General features: G+C 37.1%; 1 protein-coding gene across 4 annotated transcripts; it reads right to left on the reverse strand.

Annotated features, from left to right (window-relative positions):
* Positions 1-2,770: 2,770 nt before the first annotated feature.
* Positions 2,771-20,086, reverse strand: LOC106165754 (cerebellin-1). 4 transcript variants are annotated; one of them, XM_087018413.1, is made up of 4 exons: positions 19,705-20,086; positions 7,335-7,618; positions 6,556-6,764; positions 2,771-5,395 (listed from the first exon to the last, which is right to left on the reverse strand). In XM_087018413.1, the coding sequence occupies exons 2-4, from the start codon at positions 7,612-7,614 to the stop codon at positions 5,177-5,179; spliced, it is 708 nt and encodes a 235-aa protein (XP_086874539.1). In that variant the 5' UTR covers positions 7,615-7,618; positions 19,705-20,086; the 3' UTR covers positions 2,771-5,176. The 4 variants fall into 4 exon arrangements, with proteins under 4 accessions (XP_086874539.1, XP_013399539.1, XP_086874538.1 ...); XM_013544085.2 differs by having other exon boundaries at positions 2,771-5,380; positions 6,541-6,764; positions 19,568-20,085; XM_087018412.1 differs by having other exon boundaries at positions 19,568-20,084.
* Positions 20,087-20,260: the final 174 nt, after the last annotated feature.

Raw genomic sequence — 20,260 nt, forward strand, 5'->3', positions numbered from 1 at the left:
TAAGTAATGTGGTTTGCCCATAATGGTCATCATGACGGCAGTGCCCAAAATACTTTGCTTAATTTTTATGAAGTATCACAAACTCAAAGTCACACCTTGAAAATGCCAATATACAAAAAATCAAATTTTCACAAAAAAAGTATAACTTCCAGAAAAATTAACTAAACAGACTGCTTTTCCAAAGGAAGCTGCATTTAAGGCCCATGTTTCTTTCCTGTAAATTTGAGAAGAGTGAGTGACATGGTCTTCCTCTAATGGGCACTATGGCGGCAGTGCCTAGAATTAGAGTTTTCTTCAATTTTGATGCAATATTGCATTATGCTTAACAACATAAAGACCATCAAATTTTAATGATAAAATATCAAAGTATCATGAATATTCAGAAATATGACTAGCAAAGGTTTGGGGGACTATAAAACTTCAAAGTCACACCTTGAAATTGCCAAAATGTAAACAAGACAGCTAGAACTTACTGAAATGGGATTATTTCTATTTTAACACTTTTTTAATGATGAACTAAGAAAATTTCTTAGTCTAGAAAGTATCAATAGAACAATGTTAAATGTTCAATTTGCTCCATTCTGAGATTCTGAACATAGTAAATGATTAAATCTGACAAACTGCAATGATTTGTTTTTTTTTCTCCATTTTTGACACTTAATTACACAAAAGATTAATACAAGTTTAACACCATTTTTATGTAATCAACTAACAATATTGTAAAGATGAAAAAATTTGTCAGAAGAACATTTATACCTATCTAATTAGTTCAATAATGAGACTGTTTTAACATGCCTGAGAATTGAATCTAAGCTAAAAGCACTTATAAACAAAACAAGGCATAACTGCATCAAAACAGAACCAATCAAGCTTATTTTCGAACTCAACCCGCGCTTTAGTAAGATTGATTACCCCTGTGAGTTTCATGACAACAGGCCTATCGGTTTTCCTTAAAATGTGTTTACAGCTTTGCATATATGCTGACAAGTGAAAAAACAGCATAACTTCTACAATAATGACCCGATCATGCTGATTTTCGAACTTGACCTGCATTTTATGAATATTCATCAGCTCTGTAAATAAAAAGCCAAAAAGTAAAAACTGTCTTCTACTCATCGTGTTTACGCTGAAAGTGCACAGCGACGACAGATGCCGGTGACAGCAGTATGTACAGTACATAAAAATAAATTTCAGAAACCAGTAATAATATGCATGCTAACAACCTTTGCAAAGTATGCAGGCATAAAGCATAATATCAGTTACTAATAATGCACAACATGTAAAATATCACAAAACATGACATTTCATGAATAAGATGTTATGCTAATTAAGATTTAGAATTCAAAATTAATGTTGTCATTAAGCAGTAGCACTTCACAATCCAGTCTATATTGGTGTTCTAAAAACAACAAGACAGCACTGTTCCGAAATGTTTTTTTTTTTTTTTTTCATTTTTAACAATTTTTCACATAAAAAAATTAACAGTTTACTGCCATTTTTATATGATCAACTAGGAAAATTGATGAGATGGGAAAAATATCAATAAAGCAGTGTTAATTGTCCAATTTCTTCCATTCTGAGATTCTGAAGTGACATGGTTTTTCTTAAATGGTCATCATGGGAGCAGTGCCCAAAATAAGTTTTTTCCAAATTTTGATGCAATATTACATAATGTTTAACAGCATAATGACCATCTATTTTTCATAATAAAATATTAGTATCATGGATATTCAGAAAATGTGACTAGCAAAGGTCTTCAGGCCCATGGAACTTCAAAGTCACAACTTGAAAATGCCAAAATGTAAACAAGACAGCACTGTTCTGAAATGGGTTTATTTCCATTTTTAACACTTTTTTAACATAAAACAAAATTAACCGTTTACTGCCATTTTTATATGATAAACTAAGAAAATTGATGAGATGGGAAAAATATCAATAGAATAGTGTTAAATGTCCAATTTCTTCCATTCTGAGATTCTGAACATAGTGAATGATTGAATCTGACAAACTGCAATGATATGAGTTTATTTCCATTTTTGACACTTTATTACACAATACACGATAACAAGTTTACCATCATTTTTACATAATCAACTAACAATGTTGTAAAGATGCAGGAAATGTCAAACAAACACTTTTACATATCTTATTAGTTAAATAATGAGACTGTTAATATGCCTAAGAATTGAATCTGAGGAAATGTGAAAAAAACAGCATAACTTCTAAAATGATGTCCCGATTATGCTGATTTTCAAACTCAACCTGCGTTTTAGCAAGATTGACCATTCCTGTGAGTTTAATGACAATTGGCCAATTTGTTTTTCTTATATTGTGTTTACAGTGTTGCATATATGCTGACAAGTAAAAAAAAAGCATAACTACTAAAATAGTGGCCTGATCATGCTGATTTTCGAACTTGACCTGCGTTTAAGTAAGATTGATTACTCCTGTGAGTTTTATGACAACAGGCCTGTAGGTTTTCCTTGAAATGTGTTTACAGTGTTGCATATATGCTGAAAAGTGAAAAAAACAGCATAACTTCTACAATAATGACCCGATCATGCTGATTTTCGAACTTGACCTGCGTTTTATCAATATTCATCAGCACTATAAATATGAAGCCAAAAAGTAAAACTGCCTTCCACTTATCGTGTTTACAATGAAAGTGCACGGCGCCGACGGCGACGGCGACGGCGACGACGGCGACGACAGACGCAGGTGACAGCAATATGTACAGACACATCTGTGTCTGTACATAAAAAGGTAATGGTAAAATACACATATGTTTAAGTTTATTGTACTGTATAATTGCTTTGAATCACAAGCATAATGAATGCGATTTTGCAAATGCACACAGCCATTTTAAGGTTTATTTCCGTATTAAATTAATCATGTAGACTCTCAATGAAAACATAAAACAATCTACAAATCTATATAGGTTATAATTGAATAATCTGTTCACAAGTATTTCTTTCAAAAAAGTATATATATAGAGCAATGTATACTTACATGAAAATATAGAAATTACACCATGAAAATAGGTAGTCATGGTGCTAACTTGCAGTAATTTATATTGCAATTGTCGCCATTTTACCTCATGTTAGTTTTCATGAATTTAGTTGTCTCTTCAGTGTGTAACAATAGTTGAATTTACATTGGTTTTCCGCCGGCTGTCAGCCACACTTTATCAAATATATACCGTCTCTCATACATAGTTTACAAGTATCTTATTGTTGAATGTAAATTTGTTCATCATTGTCAACTAAATTCCGGTGCATTTTTGATTTCGTTACTCTCACCTCACGGTAAACTATGTATGCTAAATTGTAAAGGTCCAAAAATTTACCAAAAAATATCGATTGTTAATAGGATAGATTTAGATTTAAGTTTCATAAATTGACATTACTGTAAATTCCACTTTGCCTGGCCTGTAGAATGGCCAAGAGACGTAATTGAATAAAATCATTTCGCTATTTCTTAATACTGGGTTTTGTTTTCATTGCAGTTTTCACTGTTTTTTATTAGTAGGTATTGGGTACAAATGTACAGTATGTCACTTTTTAACACTTTAAAAATAAGTACACAAACCGTGACCGGATAATATCAACACAAATGTTTAAAACATTTTGTTGTTTTAAATATATTTGAGGAAAATAATGTCATGCAATTAAAAAAACATTTAAATGACAAAAAAAAAAAAAACCTAGATTAACTTTATCTTGACTTTACTTCTTGAAATTTTATCATTAAAAACGCTGGCAGGTAAAAACTCCAATGGTATTGTTCATTTACTAGTGGTTCGAATTCTGAATTTTTTACAATTGACCTAAAGCATTACCAGTTCGCAAGTCTAAAGCATTACCAGTTCGCAAGTCTTGCACACATACCAGTGTTGCAGTCTTTAACAGTTGAATACGAGACCTTCCAAGTGCACCCCCTCCCCCTACCTGCCCCGTAATGCCAGATAGATGGCGTAGCTGTGATTACGGTTGGTCTATGGCTTAAACTCACATCTAACACACTTCTCGGCATATTCTCAACATACCTCCTGAAGGCTGAGACACACAATGAGAACGCACAACTCTTCGCTGTTTAGTAGTATTATAATCATAATTATAATTCATAATCATAATTTGCATTGAAATAACTCCAAGTTTACACGTAATAGGATGGAATATGTACATTAGAATTGTAGGTCAAATATTCCAGGCAAGACACATAAGTGATTTTATATATTTAATAATGTATAATGCAGTGCATGAAAGGGCAGTATTAACATTATATCGATGTAATAAAAAAACCAGTGGAAAGACTCTGTTATACACATAAATCAACTACAAGACAATGATGCATTTTGGCCGATCCCGTAGACATTTTGAAGCAAAAAATCGGAATCACCAGAACTTTGTTGGATATGACAAATGCGTATGTAGCAAAGAGAACACCAACGTTACCCTTTACCACGTGCATATTTTAAAGAATCGTTAATTTGATTGATAAAGCAACAGGGCGTTTCGAGGAATGTCATCTCGTGACGAACTGAACTCCATAAAATTGATTTTGTAACAAGGTAATTTTTCGTTTGAATTGCAAACAAATACACCCCGCTGTGACTCTACAACGAGTGTGAAATACGCTGCATATATTTCTGCCAAAATTGAATTACTCTCCTCGCGCATCCTCAGGTACAACGTGAAACGCGCAAATCAAGCTGATATTTTTTAAAATGTTGTATTTTGGGAGCAGTTAAGAAAGTAGAGAATATATGATAAATCGTGACTACGATAACAAAAAGAGAAAACAGAGAAAAGTAAAAATGGTACAATCACAATGCATTAGTATTGTTCGTACGCGTGATATCATGGAGGAAATTTTTCATTGATATGTATAAAAAGATGACTGAAATAAATGTAAAACCTTTTTTTACTAGCATACATATTTGACAGCTTGAAAAACAATCACATAAAAGTCCATGTAACTGTATAATTTAGAGGCGCCATGGAGCTAAACTATATACACGTATGCTCTTTGAATTATTGAAGTTTTTAGACAGAAAATCGGTATCGTCTAAAATATATAATGTTCAATACATTTATCCTCTATATTATACCAATTTTTATAATTTGTGTAATTTACCAAAAGCACTTTCGCCGACTGGCATTGTTCATCCATCTACTTAGTTCGTAAATAGCAAATGTCCGGAAAAAGTTGTATACATGTAACCATGGAGATACGGGGCACGCCCTAGCGCCATCAGCCATACTTGGTCCTTTTCTTTTAGTTTCAAGATGGCGGTGTTGGAAGCCGTGGACCAGAAGGGTATGCTCTCCGCCCAGACCGTTAGGATCATGACGCCATTTTTGATCAGCATCACTGCAGCCTGAAACCACGAACCCTGTATTTTAATGCTATATCATCTGTCCCTAAGCATTGTCACACAGATTGTCATCAAAATGAAGACATTTCAGAGATTAAAGCAAAGAAAATTGGACGTTTTGTCAATCTCCACAAATGATCTGTTGCTTGCTTTTACCAAATGCACACGAACGTCATACTTGGGGAGTGTGCCGTAAACTGTAATGATAACTTTAAAATTAAATATTTTTTCATGGTGCATTTGGATTCTAAAAAAAAAACAACGTGTTTGCCAGCTGCTACTAGAGATGAATCGAATAGTGTTCCGTGGAGAGAAAATTGGAAAACAAGTATATTTGACACGTTGACAGACAAAACGGATGACAAGGGAATAGCCGTCTTGCTCAAATGTACAAAGTGTTTAATCAAATGTGTGATGAGAAACAAGACACCGTGGAAACAAGCGTGAGCACACAATATCTAGTGTTACAACGTAAATATACACTGCAAGGAAGACGTGTACCAGTATATCTTTTAAGGACAACATGATCTCTACTAAGTATCTAAAAATCAAAACACTCAATTAACATCCACAAACTGAAAATTAAAGCTGGAAAGAAAGACAGCTATAAAAGGACAACGACCATACACACTCAGCACAGCAAATGTAATATGAAGTCGTGACGGAAGATAAAAAAAATGGCATGCTTACATGCCTCAAATTAGTTCCATCGTTTATACTACAATATGAACATAATCAGTCAAGTTTGTCTGAAAATGAAGATATTGTCTAGGGACACATCGCAAACACGAAAGGCCGAAATCAGCTAACGAGAAAAACTCCTGTCACTGACAAAACGGCAAAAACTAAAGCAGCTATGGGTCCGAACAAGTGGCACCACCTATCGATTGTTTTTGAAGTGGCTCCCAGATCACACCTGCTGCACGTTACTAACAGATACACCACTAAGAATATGACACGTTTTGTAGCTAGTAATATGTGGAACAAGAGGGCAGTATGTCCAGTATGTCCATCAGGGTTCTGATCTTGTGGATCAAAACAAGGTGCACATTCATCATAAGGTTCCAAGATAAATGCAAATTACACAAATATGAATATTACAGGAAGGGACAATGAACTATGTTACGCTAGATGGGTATGTGTAGCTTACAGCACATGCTCACCTTATACATGCTCACCTTTTGCCGACCTTGAGCCGATATAACAATATGGAACTGGTATGTGCCGTTGTAAGGCGCTCGGAACCGGCCTGTCTTGGGATTGTAGCCGTCGCCTACGTTAGTGACCACATTGTCGAAGACAACGTCGGTATCTTTTTCTTGGGGACCCATGTTTTCTTCTAGTCCCACAAAAAATGCAACTTTTGGCGGTGGTGGGTATGATTTGCCTGGTATAACAACAAAGACTTGGATCAAAATGCGAAATGTTTGGTTTCTTGGGTAACATTCAAGACCCAAGGCTCTTACTTATTCTACTTGTATGTATATCTCCATTTAAAGTCGCCAAAAGTCAGTTTTAGCCAAAAGATTAGACAGAATATTTAACCTAAAACAGATGTGCTTCTCTACAAATTCAAATCCTATGTTTTATGCTGCACAAATGATTAAATTGGAAAATTGTGGCACACGAGCCAACAGAGACAACTTAACGCAGAGGTTTGGTGAGATGAAAAAACTGTACTTCTCTCAGGAAAGCATTTCATCCTAGAACGCAATTCAAGATATCTTCTCCCTTGACAGTTTTATTGGGTACTTTTACGTCCATGAAAATCTTTTCATAAAATTATATGAAATATCGGTCTTCTAAACAGGGGCGTTTTTTACCGAATATTGGTCTATATTACAGAGGGAACACCCTATATAACAATAATAATAATAATAATAATAATAATAATAAGTGTAAAAGACCATTATTTCAAAAACGTTATCCATTATACATGACACTTCACAATGTTTACCTGCCCGTCCAGGTACACCAGGTAACCCAGGTTCCCCTTTCTCTCCCTTTTCACCATCTTCCCCCGGTTTTCCTCGCGGTCCTCTTATAGGCAGCCGGACAGCCGCGAGCCCGTCTTCATCCACAAGTGCCGAGTCACATCTCACCTCGAGGTTGCAAGCCCCGGATGCAGCGATGTCGTCCCTCAAGCGCCGCCTTTTGTTCGGGTCTCGGTTGTGCCTGGTGGCCGTCACGTGAGTGAGAGTTAGAAGTATACAAAGGCTCAGCACTTCTACCTGCATTTTACTGAAAGAAAGGAAAAAGATTAAGACGGGTCATGGTACTGGTGCTCCCAGTTCTGTCAGTAAACTAAGGGCTCATTCCCAATAGAAGCACCTTTAGATAACAGATCGATCCAACTCCGAGGGGACTCTCGCTGAGTGCAATCAAATTAAAAGATTAACACGCCTCTTCCTGGCGTTGATTAAAATACAGAAAAGTTGGTGATTGTGACAACATGTTGGAAACAAGGCAAGGGTGTAATTGAGTTAATGTGATTGGATTCAGCGAGAGTCCCCGTGGAGTTGGATCGAACTACCTAGTGCAATAGTTTCAGACGCACCCAAAGTAACCCAGAAAACGCTCACACGGAAAAGATATCTTCACTGAGAAGACACAAAATATATTTTAATTAACAAATTTTGCTGTTCTGCAAATCTCCATCTTACAGTGATTTTTCCTGCGCATCATTAATATCAAGAGAAAAAAAAGAGATGAGGGAAAGGCATCAAGGTCGCCATTAATTATTTACCCGACTGATATATAGAGACATTATTGTTGGCCGTAATTGGCAATATTAGTCATTGAGATGATTACAGATCGATGATGCGAATAAGACTTTACGTATCTTTAATGCAATGTAGAGACCGGTTCTTTTGAAGTATACCAAAATACCGTACAATAATTGAGTACCTTATGGAATTAAAAAGAGACCAAAAATGTGGAGGTGAAAACGTACCACAGACTTATAATGTAAAACACACAGATCAATTGTGCCTAAATCAGGCTAAAACGTCTTTATATAAAACTGGTTGTTCATAATGTGATCATATAATGTTCCTGGACACTGTTGGTCTCCAGCCAAAGTATGGTCATTTTGCTGGTGACGTCATAGGCCTATCCGTTTAAATCTCTAACAACGTTGGCCTACACCAATTTTCAATAGACTTATGTAAAAAAGATTCCCTACCACCGGATTAAAGGTTTTATCAAAATTCTACCGAGTTATTAATTTTTCATACCTGTCGGTTAACTGATGAGCTTATATCTTCATTCACAAGTTTTTTCTTTTCTTACAATTCCAATGTTTCACATATCTCTCGATTTCAGGCCTACCCAACTACCAGACTCGGCACCGAATGATCCTGAATTCACCGGTAAATCGGACCACACTACCCGTTTTCAAGGTGTGTATCAGTACGCATTTCACAGTATCAGACGCGACACCGCTCTTGCCTAGTACGCGAAGTGATAGTGACGATTCTCAGCGGGGTTGAAAAGCATTGCATCACCGCTCAAAATTTGTTCAGGGTATGATACTGTGTAATGCGATCTGACACACACCTTGAAAACGGGTAGTGTGGTCTGATCTACCGGTGAATTCAGGATCATTCGGTGCCGAGTCTGGTAGTTGGGTAGGCCTGGATTTACCTTTAGCCGCAGTTATCCCTTAAAAGGCACTTAAAAATGTCGTCTGATGCAAAAACAAAGGACCAGTTATTGCTTTTGTAATTGAACAATGATGGACGGAGACCCTACCATTGGCAAAACAAACAGGCAAGGGGGTATACAACGCACTGGCAGACGATCTTTGTAGCAGTTAGGCACCTTTATTCTGTTCAGACATACAAGTACATGTACAGTGTAGTGTATGTTTGAAAATCACCCAAGAAAATAATCGATCTGAGTTCACACGTGCACGGAATTCAATCCCTACCCTAAATATAAATAGAGAAACAAAGGAACTGACAATGAAAAGCTTCTAATATATTTTGTAAACAGGTTTTTTCTCCAGTTGCTTTAACAAGCGGTGCGTTTGGCACTGTGGCTTCGGCTTTATCAGAAGAACCATGTGCTATGAACATTGTCTTTTAATTGGTGCTTCTTAAGGTGTGGATTTTATAATTTTTTCCACATTTTTTCTCCCTTTCCTAGCTCTCTTTCTATTTTCAAGAAGAACGCAGCCTTGAAATTATCAAAAATTATCTTTGTACAATTTTACATTAAGGCTCTAACGCACTGACAGAGTAACGATAAATAAACGATTTAACAAAATAAATAAAATAATTTAACATGCCTCAGGTACTTAACATGGACAACAGACAATAACAGAAGAACTAAATATCGCTGCAATATAAACGAACTTAGATTAAATTTGGATGGCACCAAAATAATGTTACACAGATCATAGTCAATATTGTACTTACAGTAACCGCTTAACTTTAAGTCGACCGTGAGAACAGCTTCGAAAGGAGCAAAGAAGTCTGCGCTATTTGCTCCACTCGCACATACTACTTGATAACGGTCGGATAGCCAGTAATCACTTAAAACCTCTCTTGGTGTACTGACGTGAGATAGATAGAAGCAGTTTAATTCTATTTTGACGTGATGTTAATAAGAAACGTCTATAGGCGACAAGATAATGGCAAATTAAATTCGATTTTCGTTTACGACTTGGGTTGGTTGGTTACTTGTTTGCCATTTCCACGTCTATTACAAGATTATTCTTTCGTTCACTTCTTTAAACTGCAGATATACGAGACACTGTTAGACTCAATAGTTGATAAAAGTGGCACATTCACACACCCTTATAAGGACCGTATTTCAATTAACCCAATTGCAATGTTCGGCCAAAAAAATTGACAATATACCTTCGCAACAAATAACAAAAACATGTACGTGAGGCCGTGCATCCATTTGGGACCGATTCTGTTGTGATTTTCCCCGAAAAAAATGCATAAAAGATTTATTTATTATTCTGTCTACAATTGAATTGCCAGTGCATCCTAAGACAAAAGAAAACCAAAACAGATTATGTACAGTAAGAGAGTTCTGTTCTCGCACCGCGGAGAGTCGCTTTCTTGGTGCTTGGCGTGCAAAAAGGCAACCAAACCAAGAGAGCAGTTGTTAAGAACCACTTAAAGACTAATGCTACCAGTACTCGGTGGCACTTAAGGAACGCAGCAGGACACAGAGCATGTACGCGGTCGGCAATCAGGGCTTAGAAACACTCACCCTGAGTTTCGATGAATTGGCAGTGACATTGTTTCCGACAAGTGCTATATATCTATTGTCCGTTTAACTCTGAAACCTAGGGTAAAAAGACACCACTGGGAGGACAAATGGCGGAACGCCCTGTCTGAATAAACAGCGGGTCGCTCAAAAAGACAGAATGATTCAATTTTAACATAAACTGATGTCAAAAAGACAACTACAAAATTTAATTTAAAAGACAGTTGGAAAAGAAATAAAATGGCTTGTATTGTTAACATTTAGGTTAAAAAGAGAAAGGTATTGATCGGGTATCTTTTTCCGCCCTCCAGTCTTCCGCCAAAACCAGTTTTTTAAGTTAACGCTATTAGAAGCAGCCAGCGTGGCCTACCACAGTGGCTGGTGCTTCATTTGTGATCGCTTTATTTTGGAACGCTCTTTGCATGCTTATGCTGCTTTTTGTGAATGCGAGTGTGTGCGTACGTATGTTCCAGCGAGCCTGTTTGATTGTGTTTTCGTGTGTGTGCGTGCTTTTGAGTGTCTGTACATTGGAACTGTTTTTATCAACGGTTATCAAAAATTGATTGTTGATCATCTTGGTGTTTTCATTCGTTCGTGGAGGGGGGGGGGCATAGTATATTTGCAAGCTTCCATGTCGCTGCGTAGCAAACAATACACGGTGCTCGGCCAAATCTCAGTTAAGTCAACGATTGATGCTAAAAGTTGGTCAGTTGCTGTGTGAATTCTGCCTCTTTTGCTTGTGCGTATGATTCAGATAAATCCGTAATACCTTCCTGATAATTCTATTAAGAAAATTTTACCATTAACCAAACTTAAAAATACAAGGCTACCTTTGAGTTATCGTGCAAGGTGGACCACCGCTGAGCTGGCGCATTCTTGTTTTCATGACGCAATTTAACCTTTATCTATGCAGGTCTGTTATTGAAAATTTGAACGTCCATTTACTTTAGATCTACAATACATGCGCATTACTGGTTGATAAAAGATTCAGCAGGTAGCTCAATTTTTATCTCCAGTTCTTTAAAAAAAGCCCCTACGAGTAGGAGGCCACAATTTGCAGCTGTAAAAGCAAGTATAGAATGTAGAAGCGTTCACACAAGGTTAATCTTTAGAAACTGTTCCTGTTCAGATAGTGGTTTAAGCTAGACCAGGTCATGGAAACTACTTGAGTTTAAACCCAACATTACCTATTTTTATCAGAAGCATGTCTCGTTAAATCAATTTGCTAAAACGGCAATAGAAAAAAAAACGATGGTTGATTATTTTGTCTATTGGCAACACTGAGGAACAAGCAAGGTTGAATGAAGCCTCACGTGAACATAACTTGAGATAATAAACACTGATTAAGGCAACTGCATATCTCTATACTCCGAAATGTGTATTGGATATGTCACATTGCTGCAACTTGGAGTGTTTTATGTTGATAGAAATCGGTAAATCAGAAGTTATTCTGTCTGTGGAGAGGAATATTTCCTTATCAAGGAGGATCATCGGTTGCCTAAATGCTTCGTCTAGAAACCAATATGAAATAAATAAATGTATAAATAAATAAATGAATATATAAATAAATAAATAAATAGATAAATAAATATTTCCATTCTCTTATACTTACTGAAGGTATTTTAAAACAAATATAAATAAATAAAAAGATATATGGTCTTTTTGTTTTTGTTTGTTTGTTTCCTTGTTTGTTTATTTTATTAACAGTAGTACCTTTGTTAAAACGCACATAGGCTTGTAGACAGCATTTCACATTGGATTCTTTTTATGAAAAGTGGACATTTTTACCTACCGACTTGAAAATGGCATAGAATCTGGTTCAAATTTTGATGCAAAGTTGGCATTTCCCGGTCGAAAGGGCTATTCTTTCTACCCTCACCCTCACCCCCTCCCCACCCCTCGCTTCCAGGCCTGGCATAGATGCTTAGATCACAATAACTCAAGATCAGTCAGTCACGGTGCAGCTGGTAAATTGAGCAAATCAGACCTAGATACAGCACAAATCGGCAAGATGTATGTATCGGTGCCCTTCCAGTGGCTGTTTGCATTTCAACCGCCTCATTCGCTTCATTTTCACGAAAGATGAGCAACAGATAACAAAAATAACAAAACCAATTGACCACGCGCTCGCGTCAACTGAAATTAATTACACAGATTTGCCTCCAGCTTCGTTTTATCACCTCGCACTGCATTTCAGGGGGAATGTTCGTCCTTGGTTTACCAGAGAATAATTGTCCCAAGACGACGGACAGGCGCTGTACATTAAATCGTCTTGGTGCCAAGGGAACATCGCGGAACAGAAAATCGAATGGAATCTCTGACCCTGCGTCATTCTTGGATATAATAAAATGTCCATATCGATGCTAATCGTATATCTTCGTGAGGTTTCCTTTTCTTGGGATGTTTCCTTGGGCTTTCTTGGGATATCACAGAAATTAATTGAATGCTCTGGTCGAATATGTTTGTCTGATGTGTTTCCTTTATTAGACTAGCAAAATATCTTTGCTGTCATTGCTTGCTTTTCGCTTTGTGCCTTTAAAATTATTATTTCATTTTTTTCTATTCATTTCACCATTGCTGCTGGAATGATTATTTAAACGATGTTTAATCTATCGACCTGTCAAACAAGATGTCCTTAATTACTGCCTTTATCGTTTTCCAACTTTCATCATGCTGCGAATGCTTCAAGAAGTTTGAAGTTTGACGTGGAATTAAAGTTCATGGAAAGGGGAGGGGTAGGTGCGAGAAGGGGGGGGGGAAATATACAGTTCGTGGAGGGGATGGGTTGGGGTGGGGTGGGTGGTATTGGAGGAAGTAGGATCGGAAAGGGAGGGCTGAAAACGTCCCTCATCTCTAGATGTCCTAATGCCCCTGTGATGCTTACGTGTAAATTAAAATAAAAACAATACAGAAAACTACTGAAATCAGATCTCCATCATCTTTTCTATTTTCTATATTTTACATTGCTGTGTATAGGATAATTCTCTCTTAATGACTACCTACGTAACGTACCAACGACATCAACAACATAAATATAACCTTCATTTTGGAACCAAGTGACGCCAATGACGGGAACATTTATCAACTCAAAAGTTTTCATTTACGTGGAAGCAAGGGGAAAGGGCAGCGGGACAATTAAATGGCGCCTTCTTCAAACACCCGGAACCGCATTTTTCGTTCTTGGTCTGCAGCCCAGGAACAAAGAAGTCGTTTTATTCTTCTCTGTTCTAATGTTGATGCATGTATGTATAACCCCGTAGGTAGCTCAAAATGCAATGTGATGTTTTGTTCGTCATCAACAGTGTTTGGACTTACTGTGTGATTATACAATCATTTGTAAAGCATATTTAAGGGAAAAAACGGCACTGCTGGGCATCTTCTACTAAATCCTATATCTGAATGTAAAAAATGTCAGCTCAGCAGGCACCCGTCGAGATTTCCATTCTTATACTGGAAGATTCTTCATAACTCTCTCTCTCTCTCTCTCTCTTTGTGTGTGTGTGTGTGTGTGTGTGTGTGTGTGTGTGTGAGAGAGAGAGAGAAAGAGAGAGAGAGAGAGAAAGAGAGAGAGAGAGAGGAGTTATATAACGTATATGCGTATTTGTTACTGTGCATGTGAAGACGCAAACAACTTGCTCATACGTTTCAGATGACATTTCCGAAATCACAATATCCACTGTAAATTCTAATGTGCGTGAGATAGCTCACAGAAGTCAATAACTTTGCTATTTTTCCAAGTAATGAACCAAAAAGTACAAGTGTTATTGACTACAAAATGCGGCCAATAATTCATTTTTGTGCTGAAAGCATGTAATTTGTTCAGATTGCTCAAAATGTTAATGGAAGCATTGCTTGGTGTAAAACCAGCACTTCACGACCATCGCCGACCTTCTTTCCAAGATGGCCGCCAAAGATATGTAAGTATCTATAAGTGTTCAATATAAATTCAATATTTAACGAAGAAAATATTCAGTGTCATAAAATACTCCACTTTCCCCCCAAAATACAACATAAAATTAGTGTTAACTATTAATAGACAATAAAAGTTTAAGGATGGTGGTAATCGTTATGCAAAAAAAAAAAAAAAAAAAAAAAAAAAAAAAAAAAAAAAAAAAAAAAAAAAAAAAAAACTGTTTGCGCATATGCGTATTGTTACTTTATTTTGCCAAAGAAAAAATTCAATTGACCAAATTGCCTGCGATTTGAAAGTATGTTAAGAGAACCAAGACTGAGCCCTGATAATCATTTGTGCAAGGTGGCTGCCAAAAACTATTAATACCAAATAAAAGTTAGGTGTGGTATTATGTTATTACTTATATGTGTCTCTTTCAAACCAACTTGTCAGAACCTTTGAACCTTTGGACCTGTGGACCCCCCCCCCAAAAAAAAAAAATCTAGAAACCCACGTTTGAATACAGTGTTTTAAATTGATTTACGAGAATGGTCTTTGTAAGAAAATATACAAAACAGCTTTGTACCTGTCGTTGATTTACTATCAGATTTATAGTCGCCTGTGTGTTACCAGTCCTCACCATAACGGGTCACCCTGTAATCAATCAAACTAACTACCAATTGACCATCTTATGATATACCAAAGCAGCCTGGAAGAGGGTCTGGTATAATGATAATGTGGAAGTGGGTTTTTATAAAACTCTGAATCACAGGGTGCACTTGTCACAAAATAAGTCTAATTGAAAACGGATCTATTCCGTATTTGGAGCCCAAGAGACGCCATTCCGGGGGGAATTCACATCGATTGGTAGCGTTTCTGAGCCACTGCTTATAAAACGCACCCAAAGGGTTGTATTTACGCAGACGATTGGCTACCTTGTGGACATACTGGGGAAGGGTTTAAAATTCCGGCCAATTTAGACTGTGGACAATAGGGGATAACTAGGGGTTAAATTAGACCGTGTTCGACTTAAAGACTTTCCAGACTGACATATGTAGGGTTTATTAACTTCAAACCAAAAATACCCTTTCTCTCTCTCTCTCCCTCAACCCCCCTCACACACACACACACACACACACACACACACACACACACACACACACACTCCCTGGCTGGAGAATATGGTGCATTTTAAAGTTTGGGGCATTTTGTAGTAGTTCTGCTCAGTCTTTTTCACTGCTAGATAAGAGAGGGGGTAAGTCCACCATTTTAATTTAGAAGAGTTGGGGGGTGGGAGGCAAACCTCTCTTGTAACGGTAGATCATATTCCATTCAGACAAACTAGGAACGAATCGTAAATCACATAGGTCGTTTCTTGCCTTCAATTACGGCATGTAGCTTTATGAAGATCAATTATTTAGGGTAATATTGGCCAACGCAACAGGCGCCATTAGACATAAATTGATTCTAACTAAACGACGTCATCAAAACAGCTTCTATTTGCTAAAAAGTGGTCGAGAATAGCATGAATTCGGTCGAAAATAGTTTCCAAGCATTGTAGAGGTACATGAACCGTTCAAAGCAAGCTCCAGTATATATATATATATATATATATATATATATATATATATATATATATATATATATATATATATATATATATATATATATATATATATATTTTTATTTTTTTAATTTTATTTTTGGTTGTGCTTCCTTTATGATGTCTTGGGTGAAGCAATATTCCGTGACCAGTCTTTTTAAGGCCACAAAATTCGACCTACGTGTCAAATTGCTTGGCTTTGCTACTTGTCGTTTATTATACATTTTTTGGGGGGTGGGGGGGGCAGATCTAGGATTATTTGAAGCGGGGTCCGAGGATGCGAAAACATCACAGACTGAGAACCTTCAATTTGTATATAAGCTTTAGTTTAAAAGACCATCTTACTTGTATGTGGTCTACGCTTTTGAAACTGAGGTGAATAAACAGAAGGTGGCGCCAAACAGGTTTCCTGTGATTGGACATCGCAACCACAAAATGAACTGAGATAGTACGTAATACTTATACAAATTACCACATTGAATAGGCCTGGCATAAGAATATAAAGGAATTTTTTCTTATTTTTTCGTTTTTGTTTTCTTGTTTACAGCATAATGGATGCATCCCCCTATACATCAATATCGATGTAATGAAAGTTCAGTTTTGGAGAAGTCTGCGAGCAATTAATGACACGTGAAAGATGATATTTCTGCCGTATCACAAGTAGTGGCTGGTTCATTTCTAGGCAGTCGACAATAAAAATATCCATTTTCGATTTATTTCATTTTCTTATCATTGTGGAGCATCACACAGGTCTTAGCAGTAGATGCTGCAAATTTGGTTCTAAGTTGATAACTGTTGGGGAAAATCCTTTGAAACTACTTAAAAAACAGCCATCAAAAGGCAAAGAAACCACCATAAGATATCATCAGAAAAGTAAAAAATAAGTGCATGTTTGAAAAATAAACCAAAATGAGCTTTGTCAGAATGTTTTGAAAGAATACTAGAACATCTTGCTACGGATTTAAAATATGTGAAGAAATAAAACTCGCACGAATTTTCCATACTGAAGAGCATACAATGACATGTTGGTTTACTGGTGCTTTTAACTTTGATGGAATACTCAACAACAATCAAGTCAAAATGAAGGCCCATTGAAATGTACAGTTTACTCAATCTGGTAAAAACCACCCGCGATGAACGCCAGAGATGCGGTAGAAGACGGCAAATGGTGGCTGGAGGCAAAGGTAACGATTAGCCATTTAATGGGAACCTGTGTAGGTTACGTATAAACTATTTAAATGTACAGACGCACTTGTGTAAACAATCGTTACAGTTTTTAAAAGCCTCTAGTGTTGCCTTCACTTCTTGCAGCAATCGCTGGCTGCTTTGGTGAAATGTTATGTCATCACATAGACAATTTCAATTTTAAAAAAGATATCAATTTTGACTCCAAACTCGTAGTGATATTTTGTCGGTGCGTAAAAAGTTTGAACACTTTTTATTTTATTTTATCACTAAATTGAATGCTTTTTTTGTAATATATTGTGCTATATAACCACAACAGCCACGTATTCAATAAATTAAACTATCTTCATAAAATTGGGTTTTCCCTGATTGAAGATACGAGTACATGGCCTTTTTTTAAATGGTTTAATGCATAACACATATTAACATGATGCATATCCTCCGGTATGACGCGCACATGAGCGTGTGTATCCTTCCATCTTAATCTGCCTTTCTTAAAATGAATAGCATCAATGCAAACGCAATATTGTACAATGTAAGGCTGACATACTGGTACCAAAACCTTTTAACTACTTTGTCCGCTTAGTAAGCCTAACGCATCATACTTAGTGCGTCAATGTCTGTAATACAGCGTTAAAGAATTCATATCTGTAGCTATGTACATGTAAATACCTGCACGTCACCAAGCCAACACACCCTGCATGCTGTGGTTGCAGTGGATAAATGGGAACACCAGTTGACTTAGTCAACATTGGCTTCGCGGACTATCCATGGACTCACTTGGGTTACAAGCGGGTCATAGTAATGTATAACACCAGTTCTCTCTCCCCCCCCCCCCTACACACACACACACACACCCCATCCGCCGACCAAGTCTGGAAGCAGCTGTACAAGGTCAGTCAAAATTAAACCCGCGTGGAATCCATGACCAAATCCTATTAGGATCAGTGTGGAACCCATAACCAATCCATATGTGGATCCCATGAATAAAATCAGTTTGGGAACCATGTCAAACCATGATCAATCCCCACTGGGGCATCTTTGGGGCCCCTGACTTGTCCCTTTTGGAACCCCTCTGGAACCCATGACCAAAACCAACCAGACACTTGGGATCCTTCCCTTGTGTGAAAACGAGGTCATGAAGGTCAAGGTCAGAAATGCTATGTCGTTCTAGATGACTGGCCAGCCCGAACCTGACCTGCCCCATTTGTAACCCCTTTGAAATCATGGACCAATAACGCCTGGGGCCCATTTGGAATGCAAGTCCAAACCCCACTGAAACCAAAGCGTTGTCCCCAAGTGGGCTGGCTGGCAAAGGAAGCTCAATATCATTTATAATTACATTAAGTAACACCTTTCATGTTTTTGTGGCTGCTGGGTAAAAGTCACATAATCCTTGATGCTGATTATTTGTTTACAACGTAGATTTCATCATGGACTATATCATGTCATTTTACATAAAACTATAAAAGCTCTCAGAAAACGCAGAGCCCCGAGAGTCTGCTCAATGCTCATTATAAGTAATTTATTATTGATTAACTATTCAATTAGCTTTAGTCTCATTATTATCAATTGATTAATAACCTAATTACTTAATTACCACCAAAATATAGATAATTCCATATGCAAGCTATTAATTTCATCAAAATCCATCCATAACGTGTTTTGAACAATGTTGCTATCAGATAGACAAACTGATTCGTTAAAGGGATAATCGCCAAAATTCAAGCGTTTGGTACTTCGTCGCCTTCCGACATTTCCAGAAAAAAAATTAAAATCCGTCCACAACTTTTGTATTATGTTGCTAACAAACAGAGAAATGGTTAACTCATAATTAAGCAATAGTTCTTAAATGGATCACCACCAGTTTCTGAGCGTTTCTCACTTGGTCCACTCTCGACAGTTTCTGAAAATCTATTCTAAATCCGTTCACAGCTTTTACCAGGATGTTCCTAGCAGACAAACAGATAAACGGAGGCAAAAAGTAAATAAATAAATAAATAAATTTCCTTGGCAAAGGGAATTTTAAATGCATGAATAGATTTAATAAAACGTGGGGAATATCTATAAAAACAACTTTCTTATTACTATTTATGTGACATTTTCCTGTTTTTAGTAAAGGAATCACATTGACAAAAGTCGTCCAACACATTTTATGTTGTCTGAAGTAAATGAACCAACCATATGTTTTTGGCTTTATATTATAGCCAAAGATGTCTCGTTTTTGTCCCTTACCCCCCTTACTTTTGTCCCTTTTCTCACAGTGTATCAATGTACCACTTACGTCATTGCCCATGTGCGAACTCGGAATCCTTTCCTCTTCTCCATCATGACGGTTTTTCTCCCTTTTGTAGAAATAAATATTAATTATCAATAGTCAGCATGAAGTCAAAAAAATTCTGCAATGAGGAAGACACGTACTTAAACCACTTGTCACCGAGGCGTCCAGTAAAGCACGGGCAATTCGAGCGTGTCTTTACACCGTGAACCGTTCAAATGTTTGTTCACACTATGCTGTAAGAATTTGTTCCGTCGCCGTTCAACTTTCCACGGATCAATATCAGAGCATCGTTTCTCAGGGACACGTTTCTCCGCAACCAAGCTACCGTTCTGGCTAAAATATCTAACCGCTTCTGTGCGTGTCCTGAATTGCTGATTACCTTAAACGCACAGGAATATGTTCTTGCTGATAAATATCAGTGTTCTGAGATTTAAGAGAGGCAAGAGCGTTTCTCCACGGGTGGCCCTAGTTTACATATCTGCTCATTACGCACGCGGAGTGAGTTGGTGAGGTGCAGTGCGTTTACTAATTTTAGAGCGATTTACGCCAACGAGTACTTTTTGAATTAACCCTCAGGTGCAAACCTGCTGCTGACCAGTTAATTATGTACGAGGTGATGATTATCGAGATACCTGAAGTTGAGAGAGAGAGAGAGAGAGAGAGAGAGAGAGAGAGAGAGAACTAAGCAGGAAGTTA

This window comes from Lingula anatina, chromosome 7 (genome assembly GCF_051362555.1).
Source record: "Lingula anatina isolate TDL-2025a chromosome 7, LinAna3.0, whole genome shotgun sequence".
Taxonomy (NCBI): domain Eukaryota; kingdom Metazoa; phylum Brachiopoda; class Lingulata; order Lingulida; family Lingulidae; genus Lingula; species Lingula anatina.

What these genes read in the sequence shown, in the direction of transcription:
- LOC106165754 (XM_013544085.2), bottom strand. Translation starts at nt 19,614, where the DNA reads ATGATGGAGAAGAGGAAAGGATTCCGAGTTCGCACATGGGCAATGAC. An exon ending in GTTCGCACATGGGCAATGAC is followed by an intron (nt 7,619 to 19,567) that starts GTAAGTGGTACA and finishes CCTTTCTTTCAG; the next exon opens with TAAAATGCAGGTAGAAGTGC. An exon ending in AAAAGGTGAGCATGTATAAG is followed by an intron (nt 5,381 to 6,540) that starts GTGAGCATGTGC and finishes TCGTGGTTTCAG; the next exon opens with GCTGCAGTGATGCTGATCAA.